Source organism: Pongo abelii, chromosome 9 (genome assembly GCF_028885655.2).
Source record: "Pongo abelii isolate AG06213 chromosome 9, NHGRI_mPonAbe1-v2.0_pri, whole genome shotgun sequence".
NCBI classification, from domain to species: domain Eukaryota; kingdom Metazoa; phylum Chordata; class Mammalia; order Primates; family Hominidae; genus Pongo; species Pongo abelii.
This window is the reverse complement of record NC_071994.2, coordinates 122,410,754-122,429,843: the sequence shown is the minus strand read 5'-3', so window position 1 is coordinate 122,429,843 and position 19,090 is coordinate 122,410,754. Positions and strand designations below refer to the sequence as shown.

Genomic DNA, 19,090 nt, shown 5'->3' with positions numbered 1-19,090 from the left:
CACCTTATGCTCAAAACATATAAAAGAGATGGTGCAATCTAGTAACATCACACAGGTATTCAGAAAATCTGGAAAGCAATATAAACCTATCAGACTAACACATCAGAAAGTACTGCGTTTTCAGAGCAACTAGAAATACGTGATAAGGGGGGAACAGCAGTACTAAAACCAACTTCCAAGGCAAGTAATACAAAAATAAAATATCCCTCTCCCTACACTGGAATGGAAAAGCTAGAAGCCTACTTTCCGTGAAACTATCAAACCTGAAAAGTAATTTGAGTCTAAACTTTGAGTCCTCTTTATTCTTCCCAAATAATTAAACATTCTGCAGAATAAATCAAAATTCAATACACATACTTTAAATAGATGAAAGAGTAAGACTTAAACGAGGATTTTATTTGGGCTACCTTGTAGAATAGGACTATCTATAACTTACTCTGTATTTACAGAAACACTTTAATAAGAATACAGAATACTCTTATTCTTTAAGAATACAGGGCCGGGCCCAGTGGCTCACGCCTGTAATCCCAGCACTTTGGGAGGCCAAGGCGCATGGATCACCTGAGGTCAGGAGTTCGAGACCAGCCTGGTCAACATGATGAAACCCAGTCTCTATTAAAAATACAAAAAATTAGCTGGGCATGGTGGCACGCACTTGTAATCCCAGCTACTCGGGAGGCTGAGGCACGAGAATCTCTTGAACCTAGGAGGCGGAGGTTGCCGTGAGCCGAGATCGCACCATGCACTCCAGCCTGGGTAACAAGAGCGTAAACTCCGTCTCAGAAGAAAAAGAATACAGAATACAGAAACTCTTTAGTAAACAGATTATTCTTAAGCAGAGGCCACTAATCAACACAATTTTGATTGTACTGCACCCACATGTCTGATACGAGACACTCATTAGAAAAGTATTTTTTCTATGCCAGAGTAAATTTTTTAGTCCTTAACGATAAATCCCTAAAAAGCAAACTAACAAACTTTAGCATTTGAATATGTTCGATGTGTTTTTTTTTAAAGGAGTCGACACATTTAAAGTTTCCTTTACACACCTAAACTTTCTGTAAGGATTTTATTATAATTTCTAATAATAAAATTAGTACTACACCACCAATATAATCAACACACAAATACTTGTGTCATTAATTACAATACCAATTATTTAACATGAGAAAAACCAGCCCTAAACAGGTGGCTGTGAAACCACTGGCATGCACTACAGGAGTGTTAATTCACACACAGGACTTATTAAGCATTTAAATTGCACATTACATTGGCTAAGTGCTTCATAATCATTTTATTAGCGGTTTCTAGTCCAAAACAACCCATGAAGAACTTTACAGAAGAGGAACCGAGGCTCAGGGAGGAACCAAAGAAAACCAAATTTTACCCTGGAGGAAATAACACCATTCTGTTAGAACGTGCAAGATACTTCTAATCACTTTTCATACGCAATATGAATTCTGCCAAGGTAATTAATTAATGAATATGAAAAATACCAAGAAAACGTATTGAATCCTAACAAAGCGTCCGACTGCTTAAACACTTAAGTACTTGAGACTAACTACATTTCATCATATAGACACAATTATAAGGAAGTAAAATTCTCCTAAATGACAAACTTAGTGGCTAAATATAAAGGAGTTATTTTTGTTCGCACTTGCAAAAAGCAAACAAACAAAAAAGCGTAATCAAAGAAGCTCAACGAACAATTTTAAAGTCAGGACCTGTAATAAGGAGTCAGAACCGTTAACAGAAAAAAAGAACCCAGCTCAAGCGGCGTAGTAGGGAGGAAGTTATTAAGAAGTCAGAATCTGCTGCTGCTTAACAGGCTCAGCCAGTCCATCTTTCAGAAGATAATAGTTCTAACCAGAACTTGTGGTTTAATCAGTGCATATCTCAGCACCAGCAATGGATCACATCCAGTGTTTCTGAGGGTAACAAAAAACTTGAGCCGGCGCTAGATGTGGAGGAAAGTTCTTTCCTTGCCTCACTTAAACATCAATATGTCTTTTATCTTCGTGTTACATCTTAATGAGAAAGGACTATACTCTCACCCAGAGCACAGCTTCCCTGCGGAGCTGTCCTGACCCCAGCCAGGTTCCTCAATCAGAGCCCATGAACCTAATTCCCTAGTCAGATCTCACCCAGCCAAGAGCCCCAGCCGGTAAATCACTCTTCCTCACCCCCTCCCTGCTAACCTCCCAGGCCAATTCCGTGACCTACATCCCTACACCCTGCACAGAGCCCCAAACTCCGCACCCCCCATTATACTTCCGCCCCACTGGCTTCCCAGTTAACCTTCGCCCCAGCCCCCACTCCATCTTTGTCTGACTACCCCAAACGCGGCACCCCAGCGTTCCCCGACTCCCAACGGCAGCCCCTCCCCCACGCCGCCCCCCACCCCCCCGGCCTCGTCCCTGCCCCCACGCCCCCCGGCCACCGGCCGGTCACCGGGGCTCGGCGCCTCCCCGGCTTCACCAGACCCGTCCCCTCCCCCGCTTCCTCCGTCCGCTCGTTCCCCTCCCCGCGGCCCTCCGCCCACGCCCACCCTGCAACAGCGGGCGCTCGGCCGGCCTTTCACCTTGTCCATGAGCTTCCAGCACTTCTCCACCATCTTCTTGTCCACCGTCCCCGGCGGGTGGGGGCTGAGGTGGTGGTGGTGGTGGTGCGGCTGGAAGGCGTCCTTCATGAGCCCAATCAGGCCACCCGAACCCGAGCCCCCGGAGCCGCTGCCGCCCCCGGCCCCAGAGCTCTTCTTCACGTTGCCGGCCATGGCCTGGGCAGGGTCGGAGCCCAGGCGGGTCCGCCGGCTCGGCTCGACTGCGAGCGAGGGAGAGAAGCAGGGCGTGAAGGAGGGGCCTCTCCCGGCCGCCGCCGCCGCCGCCGCCGCCGCCGCCGCCGGCTATCGGGGCGGAGGGAGGAGCGGCCGTGGGGAGGGGAGTGGGCGGCGCCGGGAGTGCGCGGGACGCGCCCCTTCAGAGCGCGCGAGCCCGGGGCGGACGGGGCGCGTCTCGGAGGCGGACCGGCTTACTGGTAAGCTCGGGGAAGCGGCCGGCCGCGGCCGGACTGGGCAGCGACGACCCCCGGGCCACCGGTTTCGAGCAGCTCGCCTGCCCACAGCTCCCAGAAAGCCGCGGCCAGGTTTCCGTGCCCGTCTCCCCCGCCCCTACGCCGGGGCGGGGCGGGGCCAGGCTGGGGCGGGGCCGGCGGAACCTTCGGGCCTGCGCCCTCTGCTGGAGAAACGGGGAAAGGAGCGGCGGGGGGTTGGGGGAGTAGGTCCAAGGTGGAGTCTGCGCAGTAGCCAGAAACCGAGACTTCCATGCTCCTTGTGGGCGGGAGGTTGGCGCTTCTGGGGTGGGTCATGGGAATGTTTAAATTAAGACAGGTGGCGATGGAGTGGAAGAGTCCTGATGTCAAGTCTTTACCCACGCCTGACAAATGAGGAAATCGAGCTTAGAGTTATTTATTTACACTGTGGGAGGATGGTGGGAGAAAAAGGAAAGTTATTTCTCCACCCCTTATTATTTTCAATTCTTCATTAAGACACGACCAAGGACAGGAATATGAATGCTGCGGCCCATTCCAGCCGGATTAGGCCCCAGAAAGGCTTGAGACACTCAAGCCAGGAGCTCTTCTTCCAGGCCCTTTGACCTCTTGAAAAGAAATCACTTCCTTTTTTTTATTTTTTATTTTTATTTTTTTGGCTTGTGAAGACTAGTTACGTTTCTGGGAATTGAATCTCAAACATGTATTTAAGATTCTCCTACTCAGAGCCTTGCACCACAGGTCGGCGCCGCCAGCATGAGGGCCCCCTCAGAAGCTGACCTGCTGCTGGCTCTGCCCGAGGGGGTTCTCTCTCCCGCGCAGGGAACAGAAATGCTGTTCCCGGTCACTTCCACTTCTCAGTCAATTACACTTCTCTAATGTAAAAGTTCCGTTGGAAGAACTTTGAAAATAGGAACTTCCCTTCCAAAGAGGGAAGTGCCCTGCCCTAATTTACAAATTCTGAGCCTCGGTTTTGGGAGTTTGCAGACCTAGGTGTATCAGTATCAGTTCCGCCTTCGATCCCCCTCCAGGCTCTTCCACAAAGCCCTTGACAGATTAGGGAGTTAAATTTATCAGGTGCTCCTGTAAAGGGGAAAATATCTTTGAATGCAGGGACCATTCAGCCAGGCATCCTAGGTTTGCAATTTAATCTCCTTTATCTAGAATTGATTTTGCAGTCAACATTATAATTTACTATCAGAAGAATTTCCTTTTACCAGTTTCCATCCAGGAAGAGAAGAATCTACGAAGGGAAAATCTAGGCAAAGCTCCATCCTTAGTACCAACACCTAGTTGCAGGTCCTCCGTTTCTTTTCCCTGGACTATTGAATATTGAAACCTTTTCCTCTGCCTTCAATTCATCCTGCCACCATAGGCTTCCTAAAGTATAGTTCAGACAGCATCACAAAAAAACTTTAAACACTTCCCATTGCCTCGGGAATAAAATTGACAAGTTGCTCTAACTCCAAGCTAAACAAACTTGTAGTTTTATACTACTCCCTGGTACACATGTCTTATGCTAGCTGACTCACCAAGTCATCAAATACAATTATTTCTTTTTTATTTATTTATTTATTTTATTTTATTTTGAGACAGAGTCTGTCACCCGGGCTGGAGTGCAGTGGCACAATCTTGGCTCACTGCAACCTCTGCCCCCTGAGTAGCTGGGATTACAAGTGCTGGCCACCACACCTGACTAATTTTTGTATTTTTAGTAAAGACGAGATTTCACCATGTTGGCCAAGCTGGTCTCCAACTCCTGACCTGAGGTGATCTGCCCTCCTCGGCCTCCCAAAGTGCTGAGATCATAGGCGTGAGCCACCGCACCTGGCCAATTCTTTCTTTTTTCATCACCATTACTCAGACTATTCCCTTATTCCCTCTGCCTGAAGTATGCTTTAAAATCCAATCCATTCAGCCCAGCACAGTGGCTCACACCTGTAATCCCAGCACTTTGTGAGGCCGAGGGAGGCGGATCACCTCAGGTCAGGAGTTGGAGACCAGCTTGGCCAACATGGTGAAATCTTGTCTTTACTAAAAATAAAAAAATTAGGTCGGGCGCAGTGGCTCACGCCTGTAGTCCCAGCACTTTGGGAGGCCGAGGCGAGTGGGACACGAGGTCAGGAGATCGAGACCATCCTTGGCCAACATGGTGAGACCCCATCTCTGCTAAAAATAGAAAAAAAAATAGCTGGGTGTGGTGGTGCGCGCTTGTAATCCCAGCTACTCAGGAGGCTGAGGCAGGAGAATCGCTTGAACCCGGGAGGCAGAGGTTGCAGTGAGGTGAGATTGTGCCACTGCACTCCAGCCTGGGGACAGTGAGACTCTGTCTCAAAATAAAATAAAATAAAATAAAATAAATACAAAAATTAGCTGGGCATAGTGGCAGGCACCTGTAATCCCAGCTCCTCGGGAGAGTGAGGCTGGAGAATCGTTTGAACCCGGGAGCCAGAGGTTGCAGTGAGCCGAGATTGTGCCACTGCACTCCAGGCTGGCGACAAGAGTGAAACTCTGTCTCAAAAACATAAATAAATAAATAAAGTTAATAAGAAAAGGAAGATTGCCCTTTATTTTTACCTGTTTTTTTTCTTTGAAACAGAGGCTCACTCTGTCGCCCAGGCTGGAGTACAGTGGCGCAATCTTGGCTCACTGCAACCTCCACCTTCGGGTTCAAGCCATTCTCCTGCCTCAGCCTCCTGAGTAGCTGAGACCATGCCCAGCTAATTTTTTGTATTTTAATAGAGACAGGGTTTCACTGTGTTGCCCAGGCTGGTCTCGAACTCCTGAGCTCAGGCAATCCACCCACCTCGGCCTCCCAAAGTGCTAGGACTATAGGCGTGAGCCGCCGCGCCCGGCCACAATTTTTATTTCACTTGCTTTAGAAAATGTACAAGAGAGGGGATTGGACTGTTGATCACAATGTCATTCCTGTTCTGGATTATGCTAGAGTTGGTTCATCCTGCATCACATCGTGTAACATGTAGCCTTTTTCTTATCCCACTTCACCTTCACCCCAAACCACATCCTCATTCTGCACCTGAAAGTCCATTGACTGGGCCGGGCACAGTGGTTCACGCCTGTAATCCCAACACTTTGGGAGGCCGAGGCGGGCGGATCAACTGAGGTCAGGGGTTTGAGAACAACCTGACCAACGCGGTGAAACCCCACCTCTACTAAAATACAAAAATTAGCCAGGCGTGGTGGTGGGCACCTGTAATCCCAGCTACTCTGGAAGCTGAGACAGGAGAATGCCTTGAACCTGGGAGGCGGAGGTTGCAGTGATCCGAGATCGCACCACTCCACTTCAGCCTGGGCACAGAGCGAGACTCCATCTCAAAAGAAAAAAATGAAAGTCCATTGACTGAACGTGTTTGTAAACTATATTCTCTTCTGAGGTATAGTTGCTTGTATTCTGCAGTCTCTATTCTAATATCATTCTATGCATCAGGATGAGAAAAGAAAAATAGCTTAAAACAGTCTGAACTATGTGAGGTATGCAAAATTATCAGGCCCAGAGAGACATGAGTATGGGACTTCAGTCACAAATCCCCGACCCATGCCTGGGAGCAACGGTTTAAAGGCATTTGGTCCCTGACTAGCTGCCTCACCCATTATCTTCATGTTCGTGGAATCTGTGACACAAAGAACAACGTACAGCCAATCAAATACCTTACGCTATGTTAATATAAGTGATTGGCAAACAGTTTAGGAACTGCCTCTTCTTTTCATTTATTTATTTATTTATTTAATTTATTTTCGGTAGGGTGGTGGTGGTCTCAGGTTGCCCATGCTGATCTTAAATTCCTGGCCTCAAGCTATCCTCCTGCCTGGGCCTCCCAAAGTGCTAAGATTACAGGCGTGAGCCACCACACCTGGCCTCTTTTTTCCTTTAAAAACACACTTGTTGGCCAGGCCCGGTGGCTCACGCCTGTAATCTCAGCACTTTGGGAGGCGGATCACGAGATCAGGAGTTCAAGACCAGCCTCGCCAAGATGGTGAAACGCTGACTCTATTACAAATACAAAAAATTAGCCGGACGTGGTGGTGGGCGCCTGTAATCTCAGCTACTCAGGAGGCTGAGGCAGGAGAATCACTTGAGCCAGGAGGCAGAGGTTGCAGTGAGCCAAGATCGCGCCACTGCACTCCAGCCTGGGCAACAAGAGTGAAACTCCATCTCAAAAAAAAAAAACAAACAAAAAAAAACCCACACACATTTGTAACTGCTATTAATCTGATAATCTGAGCCTATTGTCCAGGGCGACTTGAATCTATGCTCCTGGATTGCTGTCCTCAAAATTGGCCCAAGTAAACTCTCTACTTAAATTTGTGCCAGTTGTTTCCTTTATGTCAACAAGTATAATGGGGACAGTAATCATTTCCATGGGAAAAAAGTTCCCAGACCAAGCAAGGTAGCTCCTGCCTGTAGTCCCAGCACTTCGGGAGGCTGAAGCAGATGGATTCCTTGAGCCCAGGAGTTCGAGACCAGGATGGGCAATATAGCAAAACCCTGTCTCTATAAAAAATACAAAAATTTGCTGGGCGCAGTGGCTCATGCCTGCAATCCCGGCACTTTTGTTACAGGAAAGGGGTCCTGATCCAGATCCCAAGAGCGGGTTCTTGGATCTCGCACAAGAAAGAATTCAGGGCAACTCCATAGAGTAAAGTGAAAACAAGTTTATTAGGAAAGTGTTGGAACAAAAGGATGGCGACTCCATAGACATAACCATTTTTATGGTTATTTGTTGATGATATGCTAAACAAGGAGTGGATTATTCATGCCTCCCCTTTTTACACCATACAGGGTAACTTCCTGATGTTGCCATGGCATTTGTAATCTGTCATGGCGCTGGTGGGAGTGCAGCAGTGAGGACGACCAGAGGTCACTCTTGTCGCCATCTTGGTTTTGGTGGGTTTTGGCCAGCTCCTCTATGCAAACTGTTTTATCAGCAAGGTCTTTATGATCTGTATCTTGTGCCAGCCTCCTGTCTCATCCTGTGACTTAGAATGCCTTAACCTTCTGGGAACACAGCCCAGTAGTTCTCAGCCTCATTTTATCCAGCTCCTCTTCAAGGTGGAGTTGCTCTGGTTCACACGCCCCTGACACTTGGAGACCAAAGCGAGCAGACCACCTGAGACTGGGGGTTCGAGACCAGCCTGGGCAACATGGTGAAACCCCATCTCTACCAATGCAAAAATTAGCTGAATGTGGTGGCACATGCCTGTAATCCTAGCTGTCGGGAGACTGAGGCACAAGAATCTCTTGAACCCGGGAGGTGGATGTTGCAGTGAGCTGAGGTCACACCACTGCACTCCAGGGCAACAGAATGAGACTGTCTCAAAAAAACAAATAGGCCAGGCGCAGTGGCTCATGGCTGTAATCCCAACACTTTGGGAGGCTGAGGCAAGCAGATCACCTGAGGTCAGTAGTTTGAGACCAGCCTGGCCAACATGGCAAAACCCTGTCTCTCCTAAAAATACAAAAATTAGCCAGGCGTGGTGGCAAGCGCCTGTAGTCTCAGCTACTTGGGGAGGCTGAGGCAGGAGAATCGCTTGAACCTGGGAGGTGGAGGTTGCAGTGAGCCAAGATCACGCCACTGCACTCCAGCCTGGGCAACAAGAGTGAGACTCTATCTCAAAAAACAACAACAAACAAACAAAAAATTAGCTAGGAGCAGTGTGTGCTCCTGTAGTCCCAGCTACTCAGGAGGCTGAGGTGGGAGGATCACCTGAGCCAAGGAGATTGAGGCTGCAGTGAGTCGAGATCGCGCCACTGTACTCCAGCCTGGGCCACAGAGTGAGACTCTGTCTCAAAAAAAAAAAAAAAAAAGAAGAAGAAAGAAAAACCTCCCAAATAGGCTTCTAGATGAGGAGGACAGGGACAGGAACCCCCACTGCATTACAGCACAGGAGAAGGAGGTGGTAGAGGGAGAATAAATGAAAAACATGCTCAAGATTAGAAGAAGCTGGTCTGATGGTAGTGGGTTATCAGAACTTATTAACATTAGTGTCATGTCAAAGAAAAGAGTCAAACTCTGTAAAATATTGAAGAGATTTATTCTGAGCCAAATATGAGTGACCAATGGCCCGTGACACAACTCTCAGGAGACCCTGAGGACAAGTGCCAAAGGTGAACAAGCTACAATTTGACTTTATACATTTTTTTTTCAGACAGAATTTCACTCTTGTTGCCCAGGCTGGAGGGCAATGGCGTGATCTCGGCTCACTGCAACCTCCGCCTCCCAGGTTCAAGAGGTTCTACTGCCTCAGCCTCCCAAGTAGCTGAGATTACGGGCGCCCACCACAATGCTCAGCTAATTTTTTATATTTTTAGTAGAGACGGGGTTTCACCATGTTGGGTAGGCTAGTCTTGAACTCCTGACCTCAGGTGATCCACCTGCCTCGGCCTCCCAAAGTGCTGGGATGACAGGTGTGAGCCACTGCACCATCTTGCTTTATATATACATTTTAAGAAAACATAAGACATCAATCAATATATGTAAGTTGTACATTGGTTCAGTCTAGAAAGGCAGGACAACTGGAAGCGAAGAAGCGGGCAAGGGAATTAGGGTTAGAGTTAGGGTTCCAGGTCATACATGGATTCAAAGATTTTCCAATTGACAATTGCTTGTAAGAGTTATTATCTAAAGACCTGGAATCAATAGAAAGGAATGTCTGGGTTACAATAAGGGGTTGCAGAGACCAAGGGTTTTTTGTTTTTGTTTTTGTATTTTTGACAGAGTTTTGCTCTTGTTGCTCAGGCTGGAGTGCAGTGGTGCGATCTCGGCTCACCGCAGCCTCCACCTCCCGGGTTCAAGTGATTCTCCTGCCTCAGCCTCCCAAGTAGCTGGGATTACAGGCACCCGCCTCCACACCCAGCTAATTTGTTGTATTTTTAGTAGAGACAGGGTTTCGCCACGTTGGGCAGGCTGGTCTCAAACTCCTGACCTCAGGTGAATCCGCCTGCCTTGGCCTCCCAAAGTGTTGGGATTACAGGCGTGAGCCACTGTGCCTGGCAAGAGACCAAGGTTTTATCATGTAGATGAAGCATCCAGGTAGCAGGCCTCAGAGAGAATTGATTGTAAATGTTTTTTCTTCTTATCTTTTTTCTTTTTATTTTTTGAGACAGGATGCCACTGCATTGCCCAGACTGGAGTGCAGTGGCGTGATCATGGCTCACTGCAACCTCAACCTTCCCAGGCTCAGGTGATCCTCCCACCTCCGCCTCCCAAGTAGCTGGGACTACATATGCACACCACCATACTGGGCTAACTTTTGTATTTTTTGTGTAGATGGGGTTTCACCACATTGCCCAGGCTAGTCTCAACCTTCTGGCCTCAAGTGATCTGCCCGCCTCAGCCTCCCAAAGTGCTGAAATTACAGGCATGAGCCACCAGGCCTGTAAATGTTTCTTACCAGATTTAAAGAGTGTGTTCTATCAGTAATTCTAAAAGGGAGGAGGGTATGTTGAGGCATGTCCGGCTCCCCCTTCTCATCACAGCCTGAACTAGTTCTTCAGGTTCACTTTGGAAAGCCCTTGGCCTAGAGGAGGGGTCCACTCAGATGGCTGGCAGGCTTAGAATTTTATTTTTGGTTTATAGTCACTAAAGTTGGTATACAGGACCCCACTACTAAATTCCACTGGCTTCAAAAATAAATAAATAAAAGATTAGAAGAAAAATATCCTCCAGATTTGGGAGATGTCCACAAGATTAGTTGACTCTGAGTTACAGGAGCTATAAGCACTTGGGAAGTCAAGACTGGCTCCTCTCTTTGCTCTGTAAAATGCCCAGAAGTTCATGTAAGTGCCGTGCAGCCACCAAGGTGACAAGCATGAACCAGCCTCTGCCTGAAGTTACCCACTACCCAGAAGAAGGACTTTTCAATTCCAGATCTTGGGGCTTTTTTTTTTTTTTTTTTTTTTTTTTTTGAGATGGAGTCTTGCTCTGCTGCCCAGGCTGGAGTGCAGTGGCGCAATCTCGGTTTACTGCAACCTCCGCTCCCTGGGTTCAAGCGATTCTGCTGCCTCAGCCTCCCCAGTAGCTGGGATTACAGGCACGTGCCACCATGCCCAGCTAATATTTGTATTTTTTAGTAGAGACAGGGTTTAATAATGTTGGCCAGGCTGGTGTCGAACTCCTGACCTCATGATCTGCCTGCCTCAGCCTCCCAAAGTGCTGGGATTACAGGCGTGAGTCACCACGCCCAGCCTCTTGTGGCTATTTCTATGGATCTGCTCCTGACAATAGGCAATGGACCAAAAATATTGAGGGTGACAGAGTTGAAGAGAAGTACCTAAAGAAAGAAGGCCGGGTGCAGTGGCTCACGCCTGTAATCCCAGCACTTTGGGAGGCTGAGGCGGGTGGATCACGAGGTCAGGAGTTCAAGACCAGCCTGGCCAAGATGATGAAACCCCATCTCTACTAAAAATACAAAAATTAGCCAGGCGTGGTGGTGGGTGCCTGTATTCCCAGCTACTCGGGAGGCTGAGGCAGAGAATTGCTTGAACCTGGGAGGTGGAGGTTGCAGTGAGCCGAGATCACGTCACTGTACTCCAGCCTGGGCAACAAGAGCGAGACCCTGTCTGAGGAAAAAAAAAAAAAAAGATAGCCTGGCGCAGTGGCTCACGCCTGTAATCCAAGAACCCTGGGAGGCCGAGGCAGGTGGATCGCTTGAGGCCAGGAGTTCGAGACCATGCTGGACAACATGGTAAAACCCCATCTCTACAAAAAATACAAAAATTAGCCAGGTGTGGTGGCATGCGCCTGTAGTCCCAGCTACTCAGGAGGTTGAGGTGGGAAGATCACCAGGGCCCAGGGAGGCTGAGGCTGTAGTGAGCCGTGATCATGCCACTGCACTCCAGCCTGGGTGACAGAGAGAGACACTGAAAAAAAAAAAATCAAACGAAACCTAAAGAAAAGAAAGGGTCTGCAGGTCCCCTAATCCAAAAGGAAAAAAGTCCTGAAGTTTCTGCTATTTTCACTCTAACCAGTATGGTGCCCAGAGATCCAAGTGGCAGATAGATGGCAAGCCTCCAGGATAGCACAGAGCTGGAGGGAAAGTGAGGGCTGCCTGACAAGGGAGGGCCACCCATCATACTCTCTCCCCAACGTTAATTCTTCCAGCCACTCCTGGCTCAAGCAGGACACTAAGAAGTATCCCCAAAGGGAGTCACCCCCACTATTGCCCTGTAAATAATTTAAAAGCAAAAATGTAGGAAACTCAGGAGAAGGTCAAACAAGTCCACTAGAGGGAGCCCCAACCAACTCTATGCTGCAGGGAGCCTCACAAAGCAATGTCTCAACACCTGTCTGAAAATCAACACACAAGGGAATGGGGAAATGTAGCAATAGATTAAGTCACTAGGAGAGAAGATAGCCATGTAAACACGCAGCTAAAACACAGGCTTTTCAAGAGCTACAAAATCAAACAATTAAAGATCAGCAAACTGATGCTGAGCAAAGTCAAATGGTTCGCCTCAGTTTACATATCCACAGTTGGGACTCAAACTCACATGTCTTGTCTCTAACCTGAGCACTTTCCTCCATACTTGCATCCCTCTAGGTCAGTACCCTAGAGTCCATGGGTCCACTATTCCTCTGCGTCTCATTTCTCTGAAGTGGGAAACTCCCTGGACTACCTATTCCTGCACTTATTACCCTCATTCTACAGTGTACTGAAGAGGATCTTCAGTGGTCTGGGGGTTTTGTTTGTTTGAGACAGGGTCTCCCTCTGTCATTCAGGGTGGAGTGCAGTGGTGCAATCATAGCTCACTGCTGCCTCAACCTCCCAGGCTCAAGTGATTCTCCTGCTTCAGCCTCCCAAGTAGCTGAGACTACAGGTGTGCACCACCACACCAGGCTAATTTTTTAATTTTTTTGTAGAAATGAGGTCTCACTGTGTTGTCCAGGATGGTCTCGAACTCCTGGCCTCAAGTAATCCTCCTGCCTCAGCTTCTCAAAATGCTGGGATTATAGGCATGAGCTACCGCCCCCAGCTTAGATCTTCAGTTTTAAGCCTACTAATGTCATTTTGCTGGTGGGACCTTGGGATGTCAGTCGTCCAACATGGCTACTGTCAGTCCTTTTCCTCTATCAGCACAACATATTATCTCAGGTATGTACATCTGAATTTGGAAGTCTCCAAATTGCAGGCCATGTCTACATGGCAATGAATCATAACTAATCGGCCTCCAAAGCCCTTTCTTTTCAAACTATACTTAGGATTTGGGGATAAGGAAAGAACTGACCCTTTGAGACCTTGATATTTTAAACTTTGTGAGCTGATTTAGCCCATTCCACCTTCCTATGAACTCCATGTTTCCCAGTTGCCTGGACAACATACAGCCTCCCGAAACCCAACCTTCCAGCCCTCAGTCCTGCCCTCAAGAGAAATTTGCCACCAAGGATTGGCTCCCAGGACCCAGGCCCCGCCTCGGACTCCTCGCTAGTTGGGCCTTCTCTCTGCCACTCCCCACGAGTGGGTCACTCCACGGGGAGCCCCAACACTGGCAGGAGAGGATCCTACAGGTAGGAAGAGAGGGTTGAGGATGACGGGAAGAGGGTGGGGAGCAGGTACAGGGATTTCGTTTCTCTAAAAGAGAGTTGCGAGGAATGACTTCTGTACAGAGTCAGCCTGGTTGAGAGAAAAAACTCCATCCTCCCCACTGACCCCAACCCTGTCTGAGGTTCCGAAGAGACTGTGAACTGACTTTTCTGAAGGATATGAGAGAAAATTTGGAGTAGAACCAGGAGACTCTCTTGAGACTCCTGGTTCAGTCTAAAGCTCAGGAAAGCATCCCTGTGTCCAGACCTAAACATAAGGTCCCCTCCTTCTCCCAGGACAACAAGGAGATGCCACCTAAAAACAAAGAAAAAGGGAAGAAATCTGGGGCACAGAAGAAGAAAATGAACTGGGGTGAGTTATGGTGGGTGGAGGTGCCCCCTGCTTCTCCATGTTCTGCCATGAAGACCACGCAGAGCTCCTCCAGAGAGAATTCAGCCTTCTGCAGGACAGGATGGAGCTCTCTTGACCTTCCTCTTTCATGTCCTCAAAGCCAGATCCAGGGAGCTGAGGAAGTGGGGAGATGGTCACCCACGCTCTCCTTTAAGCCCCATCTAGCTCTCTGCCTTCCTAATATATTTGTCATGTGTATTTTGCATATCTGTTATGTGCTGGTCGGTGAGGACACGGTGCTGACTTCAGTAGACTCTGCCACTGTGGATACCTCATTTAGTGGTCCTCGGGTCTCCTGTAGCAAAAGTGCAGGGTGTGGGGTGAGGATGCAAACAGAGTGAGGAATGCTGAGATCATGAAGAGCTGAGGCTCTGCCACTTGCCACGGCAGGTGCAGATGTGGAGGCCGAGTCCAGGCACAGGCTGGTGGTATTGGAGAAGGAGCTGCTCCGAGACCACTTGGGTAAGGAGGGTAGAAGCTGGCATGGGTGGGCAAAAGGGGAAGTGAAATGGGGCATTTCTGTATCCTGGGGGATTGGAGAGTTGGAGGTATGGTGGGGGGTTAAGTTGACCCTAACCATCCCCTAGTGGAAAAACGATGAGAGAGAGGTGGGCAGTGAGAGTTGATAAAGGAAGGTGTTTTTTTTTGTTTGTTTTTTTGTTTTGTTTTGTTTTGTTTTTGACAGAATCTTGATCTATTGCCCAGGCTGGAGTGCAGTGGTATGGTCATAGTTCACTGTAATCTCTAACTCCTGGGCCCCAACAATCTTCCCGCCTCGGCCTCCCGAGTAGCTGGCATTATAGGTGCACACCACCATGCCTGGCTACTTTATTTATTTAGTTTTTTTTTTCTTTTTTTTTTTTGAGACAGAGTCTTGCACTCTGTCGCCCAGGCTGGAGTGCAGTGGCGCGATCTCGGCTCACTGCAACCTCTGCCTCCCAGGTTCAAGTGATTCTCCAGCCTCAGCCTCCCCAGTAGCTGGGATTACAGGCACGCGGCCACCACACCCAGCTAATTTTTGTATTCTTAGTAGAGATGGGTTTTCACCATGTTGGCCAGGCTGGTCTTGAATTCTTGACCTTGTGTCCCACCAGCCTTGGCCTCCCGAAGTGCTGGGATTACAGGCGTGAGCCACTGCACCTGGCCCTATTTATTTTATAGAGACAAGGTCTCACTCTGTTGCCCAGGCAGGTCTCAAACTCCTGGCCTCAAGCAATTCTCCCACCTAAGCCTCCCAAAATATTGTGATTACAGGCATGAGCCACCATGCCAGACTATCTGGAAAGCTATTTTTTATAGCCAGAACATGGAGGGAGTTTTTACTTCTTAATAATGAGGAACCTGTGAGACTCTAGGGATAAAAAACAAAAACAACAAAACCCAGAGAGAGAATAAGAGGCTGGACACCCCACCACCAGATTTCTAGAGGTGGGCAAAGTCCATCAAGTTCATGGGGGCTGATTTAGTGGGCCCCAGCCAGTCCTAACAGCAGCTCTGGGACTGCTCACAGCTCTACGGAGGGATGAAGCCCGTCGAGCCAAGGCTTCCGAAGACCAGCTGAGGCAGAGGCTGCAAGGGGTGGAGGCTGAGCTGGAAGGGGCCTGAAGTGAAGGGAAGGCCATATATGCAGGTGTGTGGTCGGTTAAGCAGGTGGGCAGGAGACAGGGGCGTGGAGGAGGACAACCAACAGGGTCAGTTCATGCAAGGAAGGGAAACAAGGAGGGCTTCCGACTGCCAGGCCTGGTCTTGGTCTTTCCCGAACAGTACAAATCAGGAAGGATCCTGCAGGAACCAAAGGCATGTAAGTTCCTCGATCCCAGGCAGGGGCCTTCCAGGATGCCTGGTGCCATGTGCTTGATGCTGTGTAGGATACACATGCAGTCATAGCCATCATCTCAATCATCCCATGGGAGGGGAGAAGGGCTAGCATCCCCATCCAAAGCTGGACTTGGGGAGGTAGGTCGGGCTTCCTGTCCCTTCCTCAGGTTTTCATGGTCTGCAGCTTCTCAGAATCACAAAAAGAACCAAGAAGGCCTTTGTGCTCCTGTTCCACTAGACCAAGTAGAGTCTTCCCCACCCACAACTTCATTTCCTTTCTCCATCCCTCCATCTCCAACCTGGGTCCCTGGTGGCCCACTGCCCCCACCCCAGAGATGAGTCGCCAGTGCCATGCCCTGCAAGAGGATATGCAAACCCGCAGCAAGCAGCTGGAGGAAGAAGTCAAAGGCCTTCAGGGGCAGCTAGGTAGGTTTCCCCACCCTCCAAACCCCTTCTCTCCAATAGTTGCAGCATGAAGGGGTAGACTTCAAAGTCTCTGCTCCAGAAAGCTGCCGTCTGGGCTCTGGGATCACTTTCCCCACTTTCACTGACCCTCCACCACTGAGGACTGGAGCAGAGGGTTCAGGATGCCAAGAATCTCTGTTGTAAGTAAAGAAGAGGCGCCAGGCGCGGTGGCTCAGGCCTCTAATCCCAGCACTTTGGGAGGCCAAGGCAGGCGGATCACCTGAGGTCAGGAGTTCAAGAACAGCCTGGCCAAATGACGAAACCCCATCTCTACTAAAAATCTAAAAATTAGCCGGATGTGGTGGCGCACACCTGTAATCCCAGCTACTCGGGAGGCTGAGGCAGGAGAATCGCTTGAACCTGGGAGGCAGAGGTTGCAGTGAGCTATGATCACACCATTGCACTCCAGCCTGGGTGACAGAGCAAGACTCTGTCTCAAAAAATAATAATAAAAATAAAAAAGAAGAGGTAGGCCTCACACCCCATTTCCTCCTCTCAAGTCCAGCCCTAACTCCCCACCACTGCCATGTCTCTTGTGAGCAAAACATATTCCCTTTTAGTTTAGCTGATTTCTACAATGAAACTAAGGGAAAATGTTTGACTTACTTACTTCTGTATCTTCAAGACCTAGCACCTGGTAGATCCTAAATAACTGTTCACCAAATAAATGAATAAACATTGCTAATAAGCAAAAATATTTTTAAAAACCAGGAAGCCTTTGCTTCTCTTCTCTTGTCTCTTGCTTACAAAATAATGTTGAAATATCTCAGCATGACACATGAGCTCTTTCACAATTTTGGTCTCAAAGCTTTCATACCTTAAAAATGCCTTCAACCGGGTGCAGTGGCTCACCCCTGTAATCCTAGCACTTTGGGAGGCCAAGGCGAGAGGATTGCTTGAGGCCAAGAGTTCAAGACCAGGCTGGCCAATATGGTGAAATGCCATCTCTACTAAAATTACAAAAATTAGCCAAACATGGTGGTGTGTGCCTGTAATCTCAGCTACTTGGGAGGCTGAGTCAGGAGAATCACTTGAATCCAGGAGGTGGAGGCTGCAGTGAGCTGAGATCACACCACTACACTCCAGCCTCGGCAACAGAGTACGATTCCAACTAAAAAAAAAAAAAATAGCCTTCGGTTTACCTATCGTTGGCCAGGAGCTGCTTATCTGCCATTCAGACCCTGGGTTCCTTTCCTAATCTTTGCTTTACCTCAAATTCCAAGTCAATCAATCACTCAATTGTTTTTGTTTTTGTTGTTGTTTTGGGGTTTTTTTGTTTTTTGTTTTGAGATGGAGTTTCACTCTGGTCGCTCATTCTGGAGTGCAATGGCACAATCTCGGCTCACTGCAACCTCTGCCTCCCACGTTCAAGCAATTCTCCTGCCTCAGCCTCCCGAGTAGCTGGGATTACAGGTGTGCGCCACCATGCCTGGCTAATTTTTGTATTTTTAGTACAGATGGAGTTTCACCATGTTGGCCAGGCTCGTTTCAGACTCCTGACCTCAGGTAATCCGCATCACGCCCGGCCAATGAATCAATGTTTACTGAGCACCTCCTGTATACTAGCTAGGTGCTTTGTCACCCATTTATCATGTTTAAAGGTCACAGCATGCCCCTGAGGGATGTGTCATTCTCTCTTTAAAGATGAAGACACCAGCCAGCCGCAGTGGCTCACGCTTGTAATCCCACCACTTTGGGAGGCCGAGGCGAGCGGATCACAAAGTCAAGAGATAGGGACCATCCTGGCCAACATGGTGAAACCCCATCTCTACTAAAAATTCAAAGATTATCTGGGCGTGGTGGCATGTGCCTGTAGTCCCAGCTACTCGGGAGGCTGAGGCAGGAGAATTGCTTGAACCCAGGAGGCAGCAGTTGCAGTGAGCCGAGATCGTACCACTGCACTCTAGCCTGGCGAGAGAGTGAGATTCCCTCTAAAAAAAAAAAAAACATGACGACATCGAGGCTCACAAAGAGACATGCCTGTGGTCCCCTAGGTAGTAATCCGACTTTGGAGCCTTCTGTCTCAAGCCCACCACTCTCTGCTATACCTCAGAGGAGCTTCAGCTTTTACAGGGACTGCGGGAAATTTGGTGATGCTGGGGGAGTCTGGAATGAGCCCATTTGAGGTCTCCTTTCCAGATACCTTTGGAGACTGGTCAAGGATAGAGTGTCACCATCCTGCTCTCTTTCATCCTGCCTACCCCCAGAGGCATGCCAAAGGGAGGCTGCAGCTGCCCAGGAAGAGGCTGAACAAGCTCTCGGAGAGCGGGACCAGGCCCTGGCTCAGCTTCGGGCCCACGTGGCAGACATGGAGGCGAAGTATGAGGAAATCTTACACGTAAGCACCACCCCCTGGATCCCAGCCGTCCCAGTACCCAGGACTCCCCCGTGCCCACGAACCCCAGCTCATGTGATGACTGACAACCCAGGGGTAAGGAGAAGAAGCATCTCCAAGGGAGCCCTGCTCTATCCTGAGGGCAGACAGAGGGGATACAACCATGTCTACTAGGCAAGGAAAGTTTACGAACCAACCTGGGGCAGCACTCACTCCTTCCCTCTCTTCCTGGGGGCTGAAATATTGATGTCTGCAGGACAGTCTGGACAGGCTCTTGGCCAAGCTGAGAGCCATCAAGCTGCAGTGGGATGGGGCGGCACTGAGACTCCACGCCAGGCACAAGGAGCAGCTACGCCAGTTTGGACTCACCCCCCTGGATCTTTGAGGCCACCAGCCCCTAGTCTCTAGTGTTCTCTGAGGCCCCAGCAATAAAGTGTCTTGATGTAGAACTCAATAGAGCTGTGGGCTCTGGCC

The 19,090-nt window shown here is 48.9% G+C and overlaps 2 protein-coding genes across 8 annotated transcripts in view; one reads left to right on the top strand and one right to left on the bottom strand.

Moving 5' to 3' along the window:
- CBL (Cbl proto-oncogene) overlaps positions 1-2,773 on the bottom strand; it is a 101,755-nt gene extending 98,982 nt beyond the window's left edge. Inside the window, exon 1 of the mRNA XM_002822604.3 lies at positions 2,582-2,773. Within this exon, the coding sequence (XP_002822650.2) occupies positions 2,582-2,773 (192 nt within the window). The remainder of the gene's footprint in view (positions 1-2,581) is intronic.
- A 127-nt stretch (positions 2,774-2,900) lies between these two features.
- On the top strand, positions 2,901-19,070 carry DRC12 (dynein regulatory complex subunit 12 homolog). 7 transcript variants are annotated; one of them, XR_008511439.2, is made up of 7 exons: positions 2,942-3,033; positions 12,927-13,158; positions 13,370-13,571; positions 13,884-13,959; positions 14,389-14,460; positions 15,509-15,799; positions 16,001-16,222. XR_008511439.2 is itself a non-coding variant. In XM_054525248.2 (7 exons), exons 2-6 carry the CDS (start codon positions 12,929-12,931, stop codon positions 15,601-15,603), a joined length of 675 nt encoding a protein of 224 aa, XP_054381223.1. In that variant the 5' UTR covers positions 2,942-3,033; positions 12,927-12,928; the 3' UTR covers positions 15,604-15,628; positions 16,150-16,242. The 7 variants fall into 7 exon arrangements, 5 of the variants coding, with proteins under 5 accessions (XP_054381226.1, XP_054381223.1, XP_063567531.1 ...); XR_010135568.1 differs by having other exon boundaries at positions 15,984-16,116; XM_054525248.2 differs by having other exon boundaries at positions 15,509-15,628; positions 16,150-16,242.
- The last annotated feature ends 20 nt before the right edge of the window (positions 19,071-19,090 follow it).